Raw genomic sequence first — 19,046 nt, 5'->3', positions numbered from 1 at the left:
TCTAGTTAACCAAAACCTATCAGCAAGGATCTTTATACTGTTTGGGAGGGGGGAGGAGGAGTTGTATATCATTATCTTCAATTTTTTTTTTAAGATCCTTTTCTATGATTCATCAATACTTGTCTTATAGCTCATATATTCGTGCACGTTATATTGAATGTATTGTATAGAAGGATTCCAATTGTGTTTTTCATTTTTATATTTAAAATCAGCCTTGTAGTCTACATATCTGCACACACCATATATGTATTTATGTATAATTTTTTTAAAAAATTCTAAGATGTATTAGTAAAGAGCTTAAACTGGGTATATTGCTGTTTTGTCTTTAGCTTCAATGGACTCCTTACGAAAGCAATAATGCCGAAACATGGCCCATGTTGAGTCTGGATGCCATTTGTTAGAGTGGTTATCTGGAGGGAGATCCAAGATGGCCGCACATACCTGAGGTGCTGCAGGCTTGGCTTGACAACCCCCCCCCCCCCCCCCCCCCCCCCCAAAAGAAAAAAAATCAGTCAAATGGATCAGCACGGCTGATGCTGGGCTTGTGGAGATGTTGTGAGGCAGCCTGCTTGAGACGCTGGCTGTGAGAAGCTTTGGTGACGTTTCTAGGGCGCCTCAGCTGCAAGAAGCAAGTTCTCCACTTGTGGAGTCCACAGCGCCCCTAAAAGGAAGCATGCAGGGCACTGTTTCCAGTGAAGCTCAGTTACATCAGCAGGAGACAGTGGGAGGAAAAACAACCTTGCAGGGAGTTCTATCGCAGGGGATCAATTTGTTGCCAAACTGGAGCCAGGAGGTGTTTTGCCTGAGCTTGTCAGTTGTGCTTATTCTTGAGTTCCTGCAAAAGAAGCCCACCGAGGTAACACTGGATTCTTTTTGGTTGTTGATTTTGGACATGGGTAAGAGACCATGTTTCCACATACTCATGCTCATTTCTCAGGTAGAACAAAATATGAAAGTGCCAAACCCCTAAGAGACTACACTGGCTTCCACTTAAAAGAGCGTGTTGCGTTCAAGGTCTGCACCCTGGTTCATAAAATCATTCACGGAGATGCCCCGGCCTACATGTCTGACCTTATTGACTTGCCACCCAGGAACACTAAAAGATCAGCACACGCATTCCTGCCTGAATCTTCACTTCCCCAGCTGTAAAAGACTAAAATACAGATTAATACATGCGTCCAGCTTTTCCTACATGAGCACGCAGTTGTGGAATGCATTGCCACTTGACCTGAAAACAATCTACGACCCAATCAACTTTCGCAAGTCACTGAAGACTCCTCTTCAAAAAGGCATACCACAACGATCCATAATAGGAATTGCAGCGCATCACCATTTACCTGATATTCTGAATGTTAACTCTCTATACCTGATTGCTTAATTCTATTATGTCATCCATGTTCTTTATGTAATACCAATTGTATCTTTTACTCTGGTATGGTGAATGCCATGACGGAACATTGTAAGCCACATTGAGCTTGCAAATAGGTGGGAAAATGTGGGATACAACTGCAACAAATAAATAAAGCAGAAAAATCTGAAATAGAAGTGAAGATGTTGTCTTCCCGAGTGGAACAAACTGTTAAGGAGTTTTCTAGTGTTCAAAATTTACAGACTTCAGTGGTAAAAGATTAGTCCCACCTGAGGAATAAATGCGAGGTTTTAGAAAACTTTGCAAGGAGCAACAATCTTCGCTCCTTAAACTTTCCTCGTGTGTCTACTGTTATGCACTTGGAAATGGTGAAACATTATATGAAGGAAATTCTTGCTATACCGGAGGATAAATTTCCTCCTTTTTCACAAGTTTATCTGCTGAGGAAAACTGTGGAAGAGCAGCAAATTTCTTTGGATTTTTCAGCTATATTGGATACCTCGGACTTAGAATTTGCCACCACAGCGACTTTGGTCGTGGCATTATCTCCTGATAAACAATGGTTAATGAGAATTTTCTTTAAGAACAGAGAGAAACTATTTATGGGCTTTAAGATTTCAAATCTTTCTGGATGTTTCAAGGGATACCCAACACTGACACTAGCAGTTTTAAGATATCCATGTAAATGCATTATCGGATACAAATCTATGAAATATGTTTTTTCTTTGAATCTTCTCACCTTTCAGCCTTTTTGGCAACCAAATGGGTGTTAGGAGATTGAGTTGAGCTCTTCATTTAAATTAGTACCTTGCCCAAACACCTTGAGTATGTTAAATATTTAAATTTTCTTTTATTTTTGTTTAACGCCTCTCATTAAGTTTTGGATCTCAATATTTTTGAACTTGTGTTTAATTTCCTAATAGCAATCTTATGTTACTGTTGCCTTTAATATCACTTTTCTGTACAAGTGTAATTGCTTGGATATATGTTAAACACAACCACTCTTTATCTTTTGAGACCTGTTTTTCATAATAAAGGACATTGGATCACCCAGGGTCCTCCATTTGCTCATTCCCACTGTTTCCTTCTAACTTTTGCATCTTGTGGGAATGAGCAAATGGAGGACCCTGGGTATTTGATTTTCTGCTTTTATACAGAAGTAGAAAGACAGACACAAAACCAGATATTTTAATTATGGTGGAGTCTCTTCTAATGGATCTTGCTTTCTCTCTCTCCTTTCTCCCCTTTCCATAACAGGTGAGCCTAGAGGTGGACAGATAAAAAATGGCCCCACTGCAGCTAAGAATCAGAATACAGGTAATGGTACAGATGGCTTTGTTCTGCATTTCACTGATAACCTCTGCATCTTATTACCAGATATTAAAGAAAAATAGAACCTCTTAGTTGCCACAGGGCAGAGGCATTCAACAAACTCCTTTCGGCTTGGGGTGTGTGCTATGGAAGAAAATGGTATTTATTAATTTATTACGAGCTTGTCTTGTGTCTTTTTGAGTTGCAGCTCAAGGTAAGTTACATTTAGTTATAGTATTTCCCCTAACCTGAATGTGCCATTGCAACATGGTGTGACTGCTCCTATCATCGTGAGGTGTGTAAGAAAAATACAATTATTAATCTACCTGCCTCTTGTCAATATCTAGGCAATTGCAATAAAATTAAATTTCTTATTGTCTATGCCAGATTAGTAGGTTGTGTTCCTGCTAGTAGAATAGAGATAGAAGTGTAAAAAGCTCGGTGACTTTACTGCCCTTATAATGTGTGTGGTTCTGCCTTCAGTTCCTCAGTATTTTTTTTTTTTTTTGTCTAAAGCAGAGACATATGCCCTAGTGTGGTAGCAAGGAAGTAGGCTGTCCCTGTGAAGGTTCCTGCTGGAGCATAGACCGAGTCTGGAGGTGTGCCTGACAATAGTCCTTTTTGGTGTTGAATTCCCTATCCCCCCTGGGAGCTGACTCAGTTGGGGGAATGTGTTCAGTCCCAGGTGATGCCCAGTGACTTTTCACTTTTGCTGGATCCGACAGCATGAACTACTGCCAGCACATACTCTTTCTTATTAGAGAGAAACAGGGAGGCAGCCAAGTTTACCAACATGGGGTGGGGGGGGGGGGGGGGGGGGGAGGAGGGAAAAAAGGCTTGCAGCACAGCTTCACCAGACTGCCTTCTGGTATCCTATGCTGCTGTGTTGGATTTGGACTTTGGCGTGGCTCTAAAGTGATCACACTCCTCCCCCCCCCCCCCCCCCCCCCGCTCCAATCACCTGCCCTTCTACTGCTTGCCTTTATATATGTGTGGAGAAAAGAAAGGTGAGGCGCACTGCAAGTAGGTTATAGCTGAACAGCATTTCTTCAGGTGTGTGGTTAGTGCCAAGCAGAAGTGAAGCTGGGTGGGATCCCCAGATCGAGCTCGAGCCCCTGCAGTGTTGTGGTGGTGCACATGGAACAAGACCTTGTTGGTGCTCCCGCTTTGGTTGATTCAACAGCCATTTTACTGCTACCCAAATGTCAAGAGTGGCGAGTCCTTTACTTTCCTCATCTCTGATAGATGAATGGGGAAAGTTCTGTGGAGGCTACATGGGCATGGTTGAACCTGCTCAGCTCCAGTTCTGACTCAATATTTCATCGGCTGACTTCACAGGCATGTTGGAGCTCTTTCTCCCCCAAACTAGCTTAGAGTACAAATGGCAGGAACTGCCTGCAGAAGAGGCTCTGCCCCTCTAAGATGAAGCTTCACAGAGCACTTTTAAGGACAGAATGGACTTCTGATAGCATGAAGGTTGCTGCAGCCTAGGAATTTGGTGGTGGTGGGGTTGCTCAGGCAGTGCTTTCAGGTTCTTTTGGTATCGAATAAAAAGTTTCCCTTTTCAAAATGTTTTAAAAGGATTGTGTTCATAATGGACAATAAATTGTCTCAATTCTGATTATCACACACAAGCATACATTATTAAGATGGACTTGGGAAAACCCACTGCTTATCCCTGGGATAAAAATTATAAAATCTGCGGTGTTCTTGAGATCTTGCCAGGATTGGCCACTGTTGAAAACAGGATCCAGGGCTTGATGGACCTACGGTCTGATTCAGTATACAATGCTTATGTTTATATGTGAAAAAAGGTGCAACAGTATTCATAAAAATATATGATCAAACTTTTATAACGTAACAATACTGAAGAATGCACTTAAATCATCAAATAATAAATCTGTTATAAAAAAAGACTCCTAGAACATGAACTTATAAAGTTTCAGTCTCCCTATGAGGTAACTCTTGGAGAAGTTCTGGAATATTATGACCAAAACTTCAGAGGCTAGGCAAGAGTATTTATTGGTAGGCCTCCTGCCCCTGTACTCCAATACTGACCTTGGTTGAGGTAGTTTTGGCGAATACAAACAAAACTGCTCAGGCAGCTTCCTCTCTTGGGAAGGTAGTCGAGGACAGTTGATTCAGCTGAGGCAGACCCTGCCTTATTGTGGGCTGTTGTGGCCTTGTAATCCTTCATGGCAGCACTTGGGAGTCTTCTCACTGGGTTGTCAAACATTGTTTATGGGATTTCCCTTTTGCTTTCATTGTAGGATTCTGGGGCGATAAAATGTAAGCTGGTTCAGGCAGCCAGATTTTGGAGCTCTGCCTTTCCTTGAAAAGAGCTCAGGGCATGGTGCTATTTATTTTAGGTCTTCCAAGAAAGGCTGTAAGTCCAGTTTGAGGGCCCCTTGCATAATTGCATGAATACACATGGACGTGGCCTCTTATTTCCCTCCAGGGGTTACCACCCGATATTTCTCAGATTAGTTATCCTGGATCCCTGACAGCTTCAGGCTCTCCACTTGTTCTGACCATGGACCCCAGTCTGTCCAAGAGTAATAATAGCCTCCCTATACCGGGAGGGATCTTGTTCCTCATATTCTGGGCCGTCAGCATAGGAGAGGGGTTAAACTGCAGCCTGCAAGTGTGGAAACCCTAGGCTGGTACCCAACAATTTTGCTGTGGCTGTGACCCCATTTTATTTTTTTCCATCTTTTTTTTATTGGTATAGATTTATCTTATATTACATCAAGCAAAAAAAAAAAAAAAAAAAGCAGATAATAAAACAACATTACATATCATGCTTGATTTTCTTGTCTAACATCTGAAACTATCCCTATACCTTCCCGTCCCACCCTCCCCCTCCTCCCTCCCTCCCTCCCGTATCATGGTGGTGCTTCTTGCTGTTCTTTAAACTGTTCATAGGACTGCCATAATTTGCCAAAGGGTCCCATTCTTCCTCTTCTGATAGCTGTCAGTTTGGCCATTTGATACAAAAAGTCCACTCTCTGCAATACTTTTTGCATATCCGGCGACTGTTGTTTTTTCCAATTTCTTGCTATAGCAATTTTTGCCGCGACCAGATATTGTGTCGCCAGCTTATGCTGTACCCCCGTCGTTGAGCCCGGTTTGATATGGAGTAAACAATTTTCGGGCTTGCATGGGAAGGGTTGCTGAATCACTTTAGAAATTGTTGAGATAACTGTCTTCCAATATTCCATTATTCTGGGACATTCCCACCAGATGTGCATAAATGTTCCTTTCTCTCCACAATTTCGCCAACAGTCTGCCGATACCTCTGGATATATACGATGCAGTCTTTCTGGCGTATAATACCACCAGTAATATATCTTATATCCATTCTCGATTGCACTCTGAGCCAACGATGGTTTAAAGAGATACCTATATCCTCTCTTCCAGCAGTCTTTAGTTATTGTAGTTTGCAATGCTGTTTCCCATCTATTCACATATATTGTTTGGGGGTCAGTATGACTTAACAACGCTAGATATAAACGTGATATGCTCCCTCTGCCCCCGCCCTTCTCTAATGCATTTTCTAAAGATGTTTTTCCCAGTTCCAACTCCTCTCGTGCCTTGCTAAGGATATAATTACGGATACAACAGTAATAGACTTGATCTCTGGCTTGCAGCCCGTATTCCTCCTGCAATATTGTAAAGTCTACCACTTTGTCCTCATCCCATAGTTGACCCAGAGTGTATAGCCCTGCGCGTGCCCAATGTTTATAACTAATTTCTGACCCTCCAAGCGGAAACCCAGGAGCCCTCCCTATTCCTGTCTTGTGAAAGTATTTTCTTTCCGGAAACCATTTCCTCCTAATTTGATGCCATGTGGTTAGAATGTGCCTAATTCCTATGGGAACCCTTCTACCAAAACTCCCCAGCTCCTTTTCCGTTGACCATAGAATGTCTCCTATTTCTCTCATTCCCATCCATGCTCTTTCCCAGTGCAGCCATTTCTTAGTAACCGCCGGGTGCCAATCGGCTAAAATTCTTAATTGGGCAGCCTGGTAGTATAATAGGAAATTAGGCACTCCCATCCCTCCTCTCTCTTTTGGTTGGTACATAATATTGCGTTTCACCCTCGGTGGTCTCTTCCGCCATATAAAAGCAAACAGTTTTCTGTTTAAGTGCTTGAAAAAGCTTTGTGGGATAGGGATGGGTAATGCCATAAAGAGATATAGGATCTTTGGCAAAATAATCATTTTTATCGCATTAATGCGCCCCGTCCAGGATATATTTAAACCTTCCCATCTATCCAGTTCACCAAATAGTTCTTTCACTTTCTGAGGATAGTTGGCCTCATACAATTCCTCCAACTTAGGAGTTACCTGTATTCCGAGATACCTTATAGACTTATTGGCCCATATAAAGGGGAGCTCAGCTTTGAGCCGTACTACCTCCTGCTTCGGTACTGTGAGATTTAGAATCTCTGTTTTATTAATATTTACCTTAAAGCCCGATTGTGCCCCATATTGTTTCATTATCTCTATAGCCTGCTTTATGGAGGTATCTGGGCTTGTCAGCGTCAACAGGATGTCGTCTGCAAATAACATTAGTTTATGTTCCCTTTTCCCACGCAGTATCCCCTTAACTCCTTCCTCCTTTCTGATAGTGCATGCTAATGGCTCCATTGTTAATGCGAACAGCAATGGTGACACTGCACATCCTTGTCTAGTACCTCTCTTAAGATGTATTGGCTCAGAATAAGACCCATTTACTTTCAAAATCGCCAGGGGAGCCTGATATAAGATCTGCAGCCATTTTAGAAATCTCCCCCCCACTCCAATCTTCTCAAGTGTCGCAAAGAGAAAAGGCCATTCTACTCGGTCGAACGCCTTTTCTGCGTCCACCGAGAGAACAACTGCCGGTACCTGTTCATCACCGACCTGCTGAATGAGATGTTGTAGGCACCTAGTATTGTCATATGCCTGACGTCCTGCAATAAATCCCACTTGATCCTCATGTACCAGTCTGGGCATCATCACCTGTAGTCTGCTAGCTAGTATTTTTGTAAATATTTTATAATCTACATTTAGTAGGGAGATAGGTCTATATGACCCACATTCTTGTGGGTCCTTCCCCGGCTTAAGCAGAAGAGTGACTGCCGCCAGCCGCCATGTATAGGGCAACTCTTGTGCCTGATCATACTCCAGAAACAGTCTCCACAAAAGTGGGGCCAACAGGGATGCATATAGCTTATAAAATCTTGCTGGATACCCATCAGGCCCTGGAGCCTTGGCATGTGGTAAATTTTTAATTGCTTCCTTTATCTCTTCTATTCCTATTGGCTCCGATAAGCGCTCTCTTTCTCCCTGTGTCAATTGTGGTAGCTCTACCCCCTGTAGATATGTAGTTATCTCCCCAGCTGTAGCGTCCACTTCTGATTTATAGAGGCTTGTGTAAAATTTATGGAATGTCTCTTGTATATCCCCTGTTTCCGTGACTGCCTGGCCTTGTTGTGTTTTAATACTATGAATATGGTTTCGTGTCATCTGCTTTTTCAGCTTGTTTGCTAGCAATCTGCTTGCTTTATCCCCCAGCTCATATTGCTCCTGTTGGACTTGTTGCAATTGACTCGCCATTTCTGCCAACTGCAGCTCATTAAGCTGCATTTTAAATTTATGAAGTTCATTCTGGAGATTTATATCTTCAGGTTTCGCCTTATGTTGCTGCTCTAGCTGGGCTATCCCCTTTCTAAGTTCTCTCTCTTTGGCTGCTTTTTGTTTAGTTAAGTGGGCCCTAAGGGAGATCAACTGCCCTCTCAATACCACCTTTAACCCCTCCCAAAGGCTCTCTGGGCGGACTTCTGCCACGTCATTAAACTCAATGTAATCTTTTATGTATTGTTCCACCTTTCCCACCGTCTCTGGGTCATGTAATAGAGCTTCATCCATCCTCCAGTACTTTCTACCTCCCTCTGAATGTCCACTCCCAATAGTCAGCTGAACTGGAGCATGGTCAGACCATATACGAATGCCTATTGATATTTTTTTTATAGCTCTGGTCACCAGCCCATCCCCAAGCCAGAGATCAATCCTTGAGTATGAATTATGTGGTGCTGAATAGTATGTATAGTCTTTTTCCTGCATGTGTGACACCCTCCATAAGTCTATTAGACCCCATCTATGCATAAAACTGGAGATCTTTTCTCTATCTTTTCTAGCATATCCCGCCTCCCCTTTTGAATTATCCATCATCGGGTTCAGGGTCAGATTGAAGTCCCCACCCAATAATAATTGGCCTTGCATGTTTTCTTGTATCACTGTTTCAAGTTCTTCTATAAATTTACCTTGCCCTTCATTGGGTGCATACACTGTCATAAATGTATAGTGAGTATTATACAGTGAGGCTATTACCATAAGATATCTGCCTCCCTTATCTTCTACTGTTTTAATAATGCGCCATGGCAGTTTATCTGAGAAGGCCACCAACACTCCTCCCTTTTTATGATGTTGCCTGTTCGCAGCGTGGTACATTACTGGATATCTTTTGTAGGCTAACATTTTCTCATGACATTTTTTTACATGCGTTTCTTGCAGCATAATTATATCACCTTTCATTTTTAACAGTTCTGTATATATGCGCTTACGCTTAATGGGCGAATTGAGGCCCTTAACATTCCATGTCACACATTGAAACATGTTATACATTTCTTTCCCCTATATGCTAGCCTAGTCAGCAACCACCAGATACTCCCCTCTAGACCCCCCCCCCCCCCCCCCCCCCCCCCCTTCCCCCCCTTTCACACAAAGGGCATGACCCATTCTCCTTTGGGCCCATGCCTCTAGCTGAGAGGAGTGACGTCATCTCCCGTCTCACAGCTCGCTCTAGTGACTTCTCCTTCCCCTCCTATTGACATAGTTCTTTGCCAACCTGTTCCAGTGATCGATCATCCAGTCATTCTGTTGTCCATCTCATTTTCCCGTTCGTGAATGCACTTGCTTGCCCGATAGTTGCCGCCGGAGGCGCCCTCGGCCTTGTGATACCCTTTGCCATTTAGGTTTTGGAGGGCAGACTACCGCTCCTTGCCCATCTTGTGGAGGATCCTCTGCCGTCTCCCTTCGTTTCAGATACTCCTGCGCTTCCTCAATTGACGCCACTCTCCTTTGCTTTCCCTCTTGAAAAAAGGTTAGGGCAAATGGGTACTGCCATTTATATGATATTCCTTCATCTCTCAGCTGTGCAGTCAACGGACGGAGTTCTCCCCTTCGTTTAAGGGTTAATGCTGATATGTCCTGGTATAGTTCAATCGGGTAGCTCTCCCAAGTTATAGGGGCCGCCCCTCTTGCCTTCTTCATCACTGCTTCTTTCACTGTGAAGTTTGTAAAGCATGCCACTATATCTTTCGGCTGGTTTTGTCTTCGTACACCCAATGCCCTATGGGCACGTTCAATGCTTATGGTTGTTTTATCATAGCATTCAGATTCATTAGATAATAATTGCGCTGCAATGGATCTCACCACCTCTTCACAATTGTTAAATTCAGGTACCTCAGGAACTCCCCGAATTCTTATATTGGAGCGTCTGCTTCTATTCTCTAGATCCTCCACTTTGTCTATGAGGTATCTAGCTTCATTTTTCCTCTCTTCCAATTGTTGCTCCATCGCTTTTAACGCTTCTCCCTGCTCCTCTTGCTCATTCTCTACCTCCAGGACTCGATTTCCCAGCTCAGTTATTTCCCCTCGCAGCTCCGCGCTCAGTTGGGCAAAGTCCCTTCGCACTTCTTTGAGGTCCGTTTTAATCTCTTGAAACCATGAGCAGAGCTTCGCCCATATTTCTGGTTCTACCTCCATTCTTTCATTTGAAGGCTCTTCGCGTGCTCGTTCTGTGTTTTCATGTTCTTCCCTCGTGCTGCGAGCGCCATTTTGTTCCGTTCTCCCTTTCTGTTGCTGATATGAGAACGCTGCTAGGTCCGGCAGTTTTGCCTTCGCTTGCGACATCATTTGATTTCATTCTTATTCACCAGTCAGTCGCTATACTTTTCAGCCGATTGGAGGGGTAAGGATCGCTACTTAAATGCTTTTTTTAGTGCTGATCAGCGGGAGCTTCGTTCTCACTGCTCCATTCAGTAGCGTGACGTCACTTCCTCCCTGTGACCCCATTTTAAAGGCTATAGACATGTGATCCCCACTTCTACCTTACTGACTGTGCCATTATGATGCTGCTGTATTCTCTTCACCTCCTGTGGAGCCTGTGCAGGCTCAACAAGGGGCATGGGACAATGATAGCTCTGGTTGCAATCCTGAATGCATAGTTTGTAAACCCATTAGAAGTTGAGACCCACATTTTGGGAAGCCTTATATGCTGGGAGGACAGTTGTTGTCTGGGTGCACCTGAAGCAGGGACAGTGGCCCTAATAATCAGAGGGTTGAGTTCTAGGCTGGGGTATAGAGCTAGACATCTAGGCCCTGATATTCAGACCGCGGGAGATAGCCAGTATGTCTCCCATGGTTGACGCTAAACCCAGATATTCAGTGCTGCTGTGTTTCCAGTGACCAGCATTGAATATCCGGTTTTGGCCGATCCGATTTTAACAGTGCTGACCGCTTACACTGACCAGTTATTCCACCTATTGTGACCAGCCAAACTTGGCTGGTCTGGTTTTGAAAATTGATGGATAGGCTGTTACATCACCCGATATAACCAGCTATCTTTAAGCCATTAACGGCGATATTCAGTGCTGGATAGCTGACTATCTGGCACTGAATATCAGCGGATAGCTGCTTAAGCGCTGTTTTAGCAGCCATTTGCTTTTAAATATCAGGCGTCCAGTGATCAAGTTACCCTGGTCTCTAGCTTGGGAGAAGACAGTCCAGATAATGGCAAGCAAGACAATACCAACAGCTGTTAAGAAGAAGTTGAAGGAAACTAGTAGTGCTTAGGTGCCCTGTTAAGTGCATCAAATTTGGGGTTCAATGGAGTTTCCTCCTACATGATCTGGCAACAGGTCACATGAGTGACAGTCACAAGAATATAACATAAGCGCTGCCATACTGGGACAGACTGACGGTCCATCGAGCCCAGTATGCTGTTTCCAACCACAAGTACCTGGCAAGATCCCAGAAGAGTACAACAGATTTTATGCAGCTTATCCTAGAAATAAGAATTTTCCCAAGTCCATCTTAATAGCATATATAGACTTTTTTTTTTCTTTTAGGAAATTATGGAAATCTTTGTTAAACCCAGCTAAGTTTACTGCTTTTACCGCATTTTCTGGCAACAAATTCTAGAGTTTAATTATATGTTGAGTGAAGAAATATATTTTTGCTGGTTTGCTTTAAATTTACTACTTAGTAGCTTTATTGCATGCCCCCTAGTCCTAGCATTTTTGGCATGAGTAAACAAGCGATATCTACCCCATTCCACTCCACTAAGTATTTTATAGACCTCTATCATATCTCCCCTCAGCCACTTTAGCCTTTCCTCATAGGGAAATTGTCCCATCCCCTTTATCATTTTTGTTGGCCTTCTCTGTACCTTTTCTAATTCCATTATCTTTTTTTGAAGATGTGACCAGAATTGCACACAATATTCAAGGTGCAGTCACAGCATGGAGCAATACAAAGGCATTGTAATGTTCTCAGTTTTGTTTTCTGTTCCTTTCCTATAATTCCTATATGTGAATTTTCTGAGCCAACCCTTTTAGGACCCTAAAGTGCAAGAACTATTATAAGCAATTGTCATACTTAGAGGTCAGGTGGAGCACCTTTGTAAGTAGATTTCAGATTGACTCAACACAACTAAAGGTTAAGAAAACAGGCACTAAAGGACAGGATGACCTGATAGAACCAGAATTGACATCCACACCCCTGTAGGTGTTTCCACTGACAGCCTGGACATTCCATGCAACAGTCTCTGAAGTATGCAATCAGGGATGGAATGCCTCTCATATGAGGAAAGGCTAAAGAGGTTAGAGCTCTTCAGCTAGGAAAAGAGACAAAAGAGGGAAGATATGATTGAGGTCTACAAAATCCTGAGTGGTGTAAAACGAGTAGAAGTGATCTATTTTTTTTTTTACTCGTTCCAAAAGTACAAAGACTAGGGGACACTCAATGAAGTTACATGGTAATACTTTTAAAACAAATAGGAGGAAATATTTTTCCACTCAAATAGTTAAGCTCTGGATCTCTTTGCTGGAGGATGTAGTAACAGCTGTTGGTGTATCTGGGTTTAAAAAAGGTTTGGATAAGTTTCTGGAGGAAAAGTCCATAGTCTGTTATGGAGGCGACATGGGGAAGCTACTGTTTGCCCAGGGATTGGTAGCGTGGTATGCTGTCACTATTTGTATTTCTGCCAGGTACTTGTGACCTGGCTTAGCCACCGTTGGAAACGGGATACTGGGCTTTATGGACCATTGGTCTGACCCAGTATGGCTGTTCTTATGGTGGTACCCTCACATTCTCTTTTACAGCCTTGCCTGGAGAAAATTGGGCTATATGCTGAAGATACTTTGTTTTTGGTGGTACAACTTCCAACTTCTGATGCAGAAGAACCATGGAAAAGTCCTCTGTTGGTTAGAAGGCTCTGTGAATTTAATTTGAAGAGACACTAAGTTCTCTCTTCAATCTTGTCCTTCTAGAGGAGACTAGGGGTGAAGGCAAAAACACATTCTCACAGAAGGTAGACTGACTCTAGTTTTGCTACAAATGACACAAAGACTCTCTTGCTTCTCTCCTAACCAGTATACTTTTCTCTGGGTGTTGAGCATGCAAGACCTCTTCTAGAAACCTCAGTTTATTCCTAAGGGCTCTGTTATCCTATGTGGTTCATGAGGAAAAGAGATCTCTTTCTAAATCTTGTAGCAGATGTCTGTCTTCTTGGTAGCCTTTGGTAATTTCAAAGAATATCTATACTCAATATTCCCTCCCACTGAGAGTAATTTTTCCCCCAGAATCATTCTTTCTCTCCCATTTCAACTGCAAGGCAGTTGTGAATGTGTGTGTGTGTGTGTGTGTGGGGGGGGGGGGGGGGGGGGGTGAAGTTTTAACTGCAATAGGTTGGAAACCTGCACTGTAGCAAATGTCTTTAGCTTTGACAGTGGTTATGCTGGTGTTATCCTGATGAGACATGTATATAATTTGTTATTGACTTCTTCACTGACTACAGACCCTCTCACTTAGACATTTATAGTAAACTGTTGTTGTTTTCTACAGCCCATATATCTAGAGCTTGAATACAAATTGTCTACCCATGGTATAAAATATCCAAACCTAATTGGGTTTTAGCAAATCGTATAATAGTGGACTAACATTTAGTCTAACCTGAGAAGGAATACCCAGTTTGCTCTAGGCATGTACTCTAGAATTCTGTCTGTGCTTCCTGTTCATAGTGTCAGTTATTTATATTCCCTCTGCCCATCCAGAGAATGTTGCTCAGCTGCATCCTATGATGGTTAATGCAATATCCTGTTGGGTAATAGAATATTTAATGTAGTGGAATTTGAATTAAGGAAGTTCCAGTTTGTTAGTCACTATCATGTAACTGTTAAACAGCCCTGATAATCACCCTCCGGCCCCAAAAACATGTAGAAAAAAAGTGGGATGGGTTCTCTCTTCCAATTTTGCTGCTGTTTACCCATTTACTTTTCATGAATGCTTCTTGGTTTCTTTGGTAAAGATTAGTGTAGGAGGACTTGTGAGCAATTGATGGGCCTTTCTTACCTTTTTGGTGTTAACCCCCTCCCCTGTTAAATGGAGGGGAGGGGCTAACACCCTGCCACCTGATCCCCACACTATTTTACATTCTGGCCATTATCAAAGTAAGGATTAAACCTTAGATGTGTTTTTTTTTAACTGTCAAGTGGTTTAGCCTGTTTTAACCTCTTTGCTCTTCTCTTACTGATCCAGCAAATACCTCAACAATTCGTTTGATCTGCAGAAAAAAAAACCTCAAGCAATTACAGTATTTTGTCTTAGACTGTCAAGATCAAGTATACATCTGTAGTATCACATCATACCTTATGCTATGAGTTTATCTTGTTGGGCAGTCTGGATAGACCATATGGGTCTTTATCTGCCGTCATATACTATGTTACTATGACTACTGTAATGTCTTGTTTTTGGGTCTTTCCAAAAATGTGCTGACTAGTATACAAATGCTTCAAAATATAGTAGTGAAAACGTTAAGGCTAAATTTGATAGAATAACTCCCTTATTAAAACAATTGCATTGGTCACTAGTTGCAGCCAGAATTGAATTTAAAGATCTTTGCGTGTTCTCATAAAATTCTGTGGGTTTTTTTTTTTTTTTGGCCAATCTATTTTTATCCTATTTGAAGCCAAGATCTTCTCATATGACTTGAGCAGCATATGTTAAGTTGGAGTTAACTGGTGTTTCAGAATTTAGACTGAAAACAATAGGTAATAGATCTTTCAGGAAGGCACCAGAATATTGGAATGCTTTACCAGTGGCACTGTTCTCTGAGGGCAGTTTCTGTTAGTCTTGGTTATTTGCTAAATATTTGGGATGGTCCTGATTTTACTTTTGTTCATTATAATACGTAAAAGTATTTGTTCTTTTTTAATTTTTTTTTTTTATTGTTAGCTACTTAGAGCTAAATGGTGCAGGCGGAATAGAAATGCTGATCGTATTTGTATTTGCAAAGTTTTAACTGTGTGTTAGTATTCCAAATTGGTTTGTTTTCACAAATGTAAAAACTACAAAACTAATACTGAAAACTGGTCTTTATATTTGGAAATATTTGATTTATTCTTTTATCAGTAACTGTTCCTCTTTTCCTACAGGTTCGAGTACATGAGACCTGTAGGGAAAGAGCTCAGAGGATTCCAATTGCGGTCTCGGCTAGTCTGAGCCACGATGACCATCCATTCACAGAGGAGAAAATGTGGCAGCTAACTGGCAGACCAAAAGGATGAGCAGGGAAAAGTCCACAAAGGAGTTGAAATCTGTGTTTTTGTTTTGTTAATGAATGAATGTTAAGCTAGATGAGCGCCTGCTTTCGTAAGGTGAAAAACAAAAAGCATGAAAAGTTTGCACTTGGTCCGATTCTGAATGGAGCAGAACTGGCATCTTATATTTTTCATAATAGGTATGTGATTTTAGGGGTCCCCCCCGCCTTTATGAATAGGTATTTTTGATCTCTTTATGGTCACTTGTAGCAATTGAGATGTACCATTCATATTGGAACACTGCTGCATTATGAGTTTAGATTGAGTTGGTCCATGAAATACTCATATGTTTGTGCACATACACACACAGGTCACTGCTATGCAGTGTTGAATGGTTACCGGTCACAGCTTTTGTTTGTCTCTATTGTCTGTTGGCGAGATGAAGTTTGATAGCTAAGAAAGATGAGGGTCAAAGTATGCGCTATAGAAGGAATTGTTTTGGGGCTAGTGATTCCCAGTCAGATAGGCATCTCTTGGGAATTATCTTTTATGGATTCATAACATACAGAGAACAGGACAGAGCCCTAGGCTGTGTAATTAGTGGTTTTAGGGATTGGTTAGATCCTTTATCCTGACTTGAGGATGTGAGAACCACTGGGTGAAGGGGGTTTTTTTTTCCCATTTGTGAAAAGACAGCAACTCCCAAGAATTTTGGTTAATGAAAGGCTGACAGAACATAACTAAAACATGTTTTTTTCTTTCTTTCTTTAATGTTAAATATCGTTACTCAGTTGATTGTAATGGTAGTTTGCATGCAAGGTTCTTACATGTCCCATATACTCGAAGTACTTGAATTGCTTGGTGTCATCCAGACGTAGTCCTTGCGCCACTGAGAGCTGGTAAAGATTATATTTCCTACAAAATTCCAAGAGTTTTTAGGGTTCAAGGTGAAGAGGGTTTGTAACATGTACTCACCTAATTTTATTATATTTGTAAACTGCTTTAATACCTTAGAGAAAAGTGGTATGTTAAGTCCAGTAAATCAGTGTCTGCAGTCTCCCTTCCAGTCAATCAACTGGTTAAAAAAGAGTTGTAATAAGGTTAATGGCTCTCTAGGTAGCTTTTGGTCAAACTACTAAAAAATCAGAACGTTTGCCCCCGATCTAGCAAACTGTCCTTTATAACTCAGATCGACCAGGCAGGGCCAACTGAAGAAATATTTTTTTTATCATGACTGTATTTATTTTTATTGGATGATTTTCCTTTGTCCTACTGACCATATCATCAAATATGTAATGTATTGAAATATGGAGCACTTTCTTTCTGATTTTAAACACAGGAGACTGTACATGTACCCTTTTCCATGTTTAATTGCTTTCTCTATACTCAGCACCAAAGCAATCCTTCAGCAGCCTCAACAATGTAACTGATAATAATAGTTATGATTTCTGGTAGCTGTCTTCTAAACCTGTTAGATATCAGCATCTATCAGGGAAATGGAGCTAGCTAGAGTTTCAAAGCAATGCACAAAAAGCTTAAAAGAATGTTGGGAAACTTGGGCTAGAGGCATGATAAGATGGTTTATCGGCTAACCCAATGATCAAAGCTGGTGTGAAATAATAACTTGGATTGCAGCTTATTGACTGTTTCTGCATGAAAAGAATGCCAAAATGGATCCTGCTTACTTTTCTGTTGAAATTCCTCGATAGTGGTGGTTTTGTATTTTATTGTATTGCAACTGAATTCAAGAAGCTTCTTTTTTTCTTTACAAACTGAAGATTTAGTTTTCTGGTGACTTGGCAAATTTGTATAATATTTTGCACATGGTGTTAGGACTGCAGCAGTAAAAAGATGATTGTTTCAATGCTTGCCTCTTTTGTGACTTGCTAAGTAATATAACCTATTTAAAATACAAAAACAGTACTTCAGCCTCGAAGTAGAATTATTTATACAGTGTACAAAAAAAACTGCAGTGAGCTTCAACATTATTTTAAGAAATGTATTTATTTTCTTATATAAATATTTATTTTAGCAGTCAGCATTCCACTTATTGCACTATAGCACATTTGCATTGTATTACTACCAGCCAGAATCTTGATGCAACCTCTTGTCACTCTAAATGAGATTTTGTGCTAGGAGCAAGAGGCACTCGGGGGTGGGAGGAGGGTAGGCAACTGTCTTGAGCAGATAGACCCCTCCAGGAAGAGAGAGAAATTAACACTGAGCTTAATGGCAGTACAGTGAAGCCTGAATGGACAGCTATAGAAAATAGTAAATGGGATAAGAAGGAAAGGCTTCCAACAAATTAATCCAGGTCTTCCCAACCATGTTCTGGAAATCTTAGTTACAGTGAATATACATAAGTTTACATATACTTTTATGCAATTTTCTTATGCATAGATCTCTAACCTTGAGTGGTTGTGGGATACCCAGGACATGGTTAAGAAGCTCTGCAGATCCTGATGCCTTTAGAAGGCTGAATGTTGTAACACACCCCTGAAAAATGAAGCACTAAGTGGAACTTCTGCAAGGCAGCAACTGTTAATCACCTCTTAATGCAGTTCATCATAAGGTGATCTTATTTAAATGGTTCAGGTAGATAGCTGCATGCCCAGACTCAAGTCTGCATCTAGTCTTGTCTGTATACCCTGTCTTGTGATCTGAAGAGTCTGTTGTGGTAGTTGTAGTTTAGGACAGACAATATTAGCCACCATCTGGACACCTCTTACTATGAACACATTTAATGTGTTTTAAAAAAAAGTCAACATTTTCAAAGACTATTGCAAAAGTCTTGGCTGTAACAAAAATGAACACAAGCACACTCAGCCTTTACAAACAAAAAAAAAGCACTTTGCACCACAATAGACAATTGTTCTCAAAGTCTGAGTACTTTACCAGTTGACCTCGCCTCAAATTTCAAAGATAAGGTAGGCCTGAATTTCATTTCAAAAACTGTGGACAGTGCTTCCAAAATGCTCATAAGATTAAGCATGTTCGTTTTGGAACCTGTACAAGTGGCAGTGCTTTTTTTGACCAGTTAAAAAGTATGCATGAGTAGTACTTTAAGACTGAAAATAGGCCCTCCCTTAATCTGACTGCTGGTTTAGTCAGGCAATTATCTTTGGAAAACTGCACTCCTTACAACCAGTTTCATAGCATCCAGAAATGCTAATTTAAAATCTTGAAGGGTAACAACAAAATGAAAACAGTCTGCTTGCTAGGGAAAAAAAAGAAATACTTGAGTGAGGCTGCTCTGCTTCCCTGAGAGATGGGCCAGGCTTAGCCTGAGTCAGCCAGGGCAAAAAAAAAAACAAAAAAACCCCTGCAATTGTGTCCTAATCTTATTTACTTGAACTAGGGCTTAGAGCCTGGCCCCATCAGTCTTTATTATTTTACCTTAAGCTGCAGATTCCCCCTCCCCTATCCTTTCCCTATCTTAAATGTACCTGCTCTAGTTAGTATACTAAGGAAAAATGGTCTTATGATGATTTTCTTTCC

At 41.4% G+C, this 19,046-nt stretch overlaps 1 protein-coding gene across 3 annotated transcripts in view; it reads left to right on the top strand.

The window, feature by feature from the left end:
* The window catches only part of FAM118B (family with sequence similarity 118 member B), a 76,903-nt gene extending 59,491 nt beyond the window's left edge, over positions 1-17,412 (top strand). For all 3 annotated transcript variants that reach the window (XM_030221971.1, XM_030221970.1, XM_030221969.1), the window contains exons 7-8: positions 2,627-2,686; positions 15,444-17,412. In XM_030221971.1, coding sequence (XP_030077831.1) covers positions 2,627-2,686; positions 15,444-15,457 — 74 coding nt within the window. In that variant the 3' untranslated portion in view covers positions 15,458-17,412. The remainder of the gene's footprint in view (positions 1-2,626; positions 2,687-15,443) is intronic.
* Positions 17,413-19,046: the final 1,634 nt, after the last annotated feature.

The sequence above is a fragment of the Microcaecilia unicolor genome, chromosome 12, assembly GCF_901765095.1.
Source record: "Microcaecilia unicolor chromosome 12, aMicUni1.1, whole genome shotgun sequence".
Lineage (NCBI taxonomy): Eukaryota > Metazoa > Chordata > Amphibia > Gymnophiona > Siphonopidae > Microcaecilia > Microcaecilia unicolor.
The sequence above is the reverse complement of the archived record's forward strand: the minus strand, read 5'-3'. Positions and strand labels throughout refer to the sequence as shown.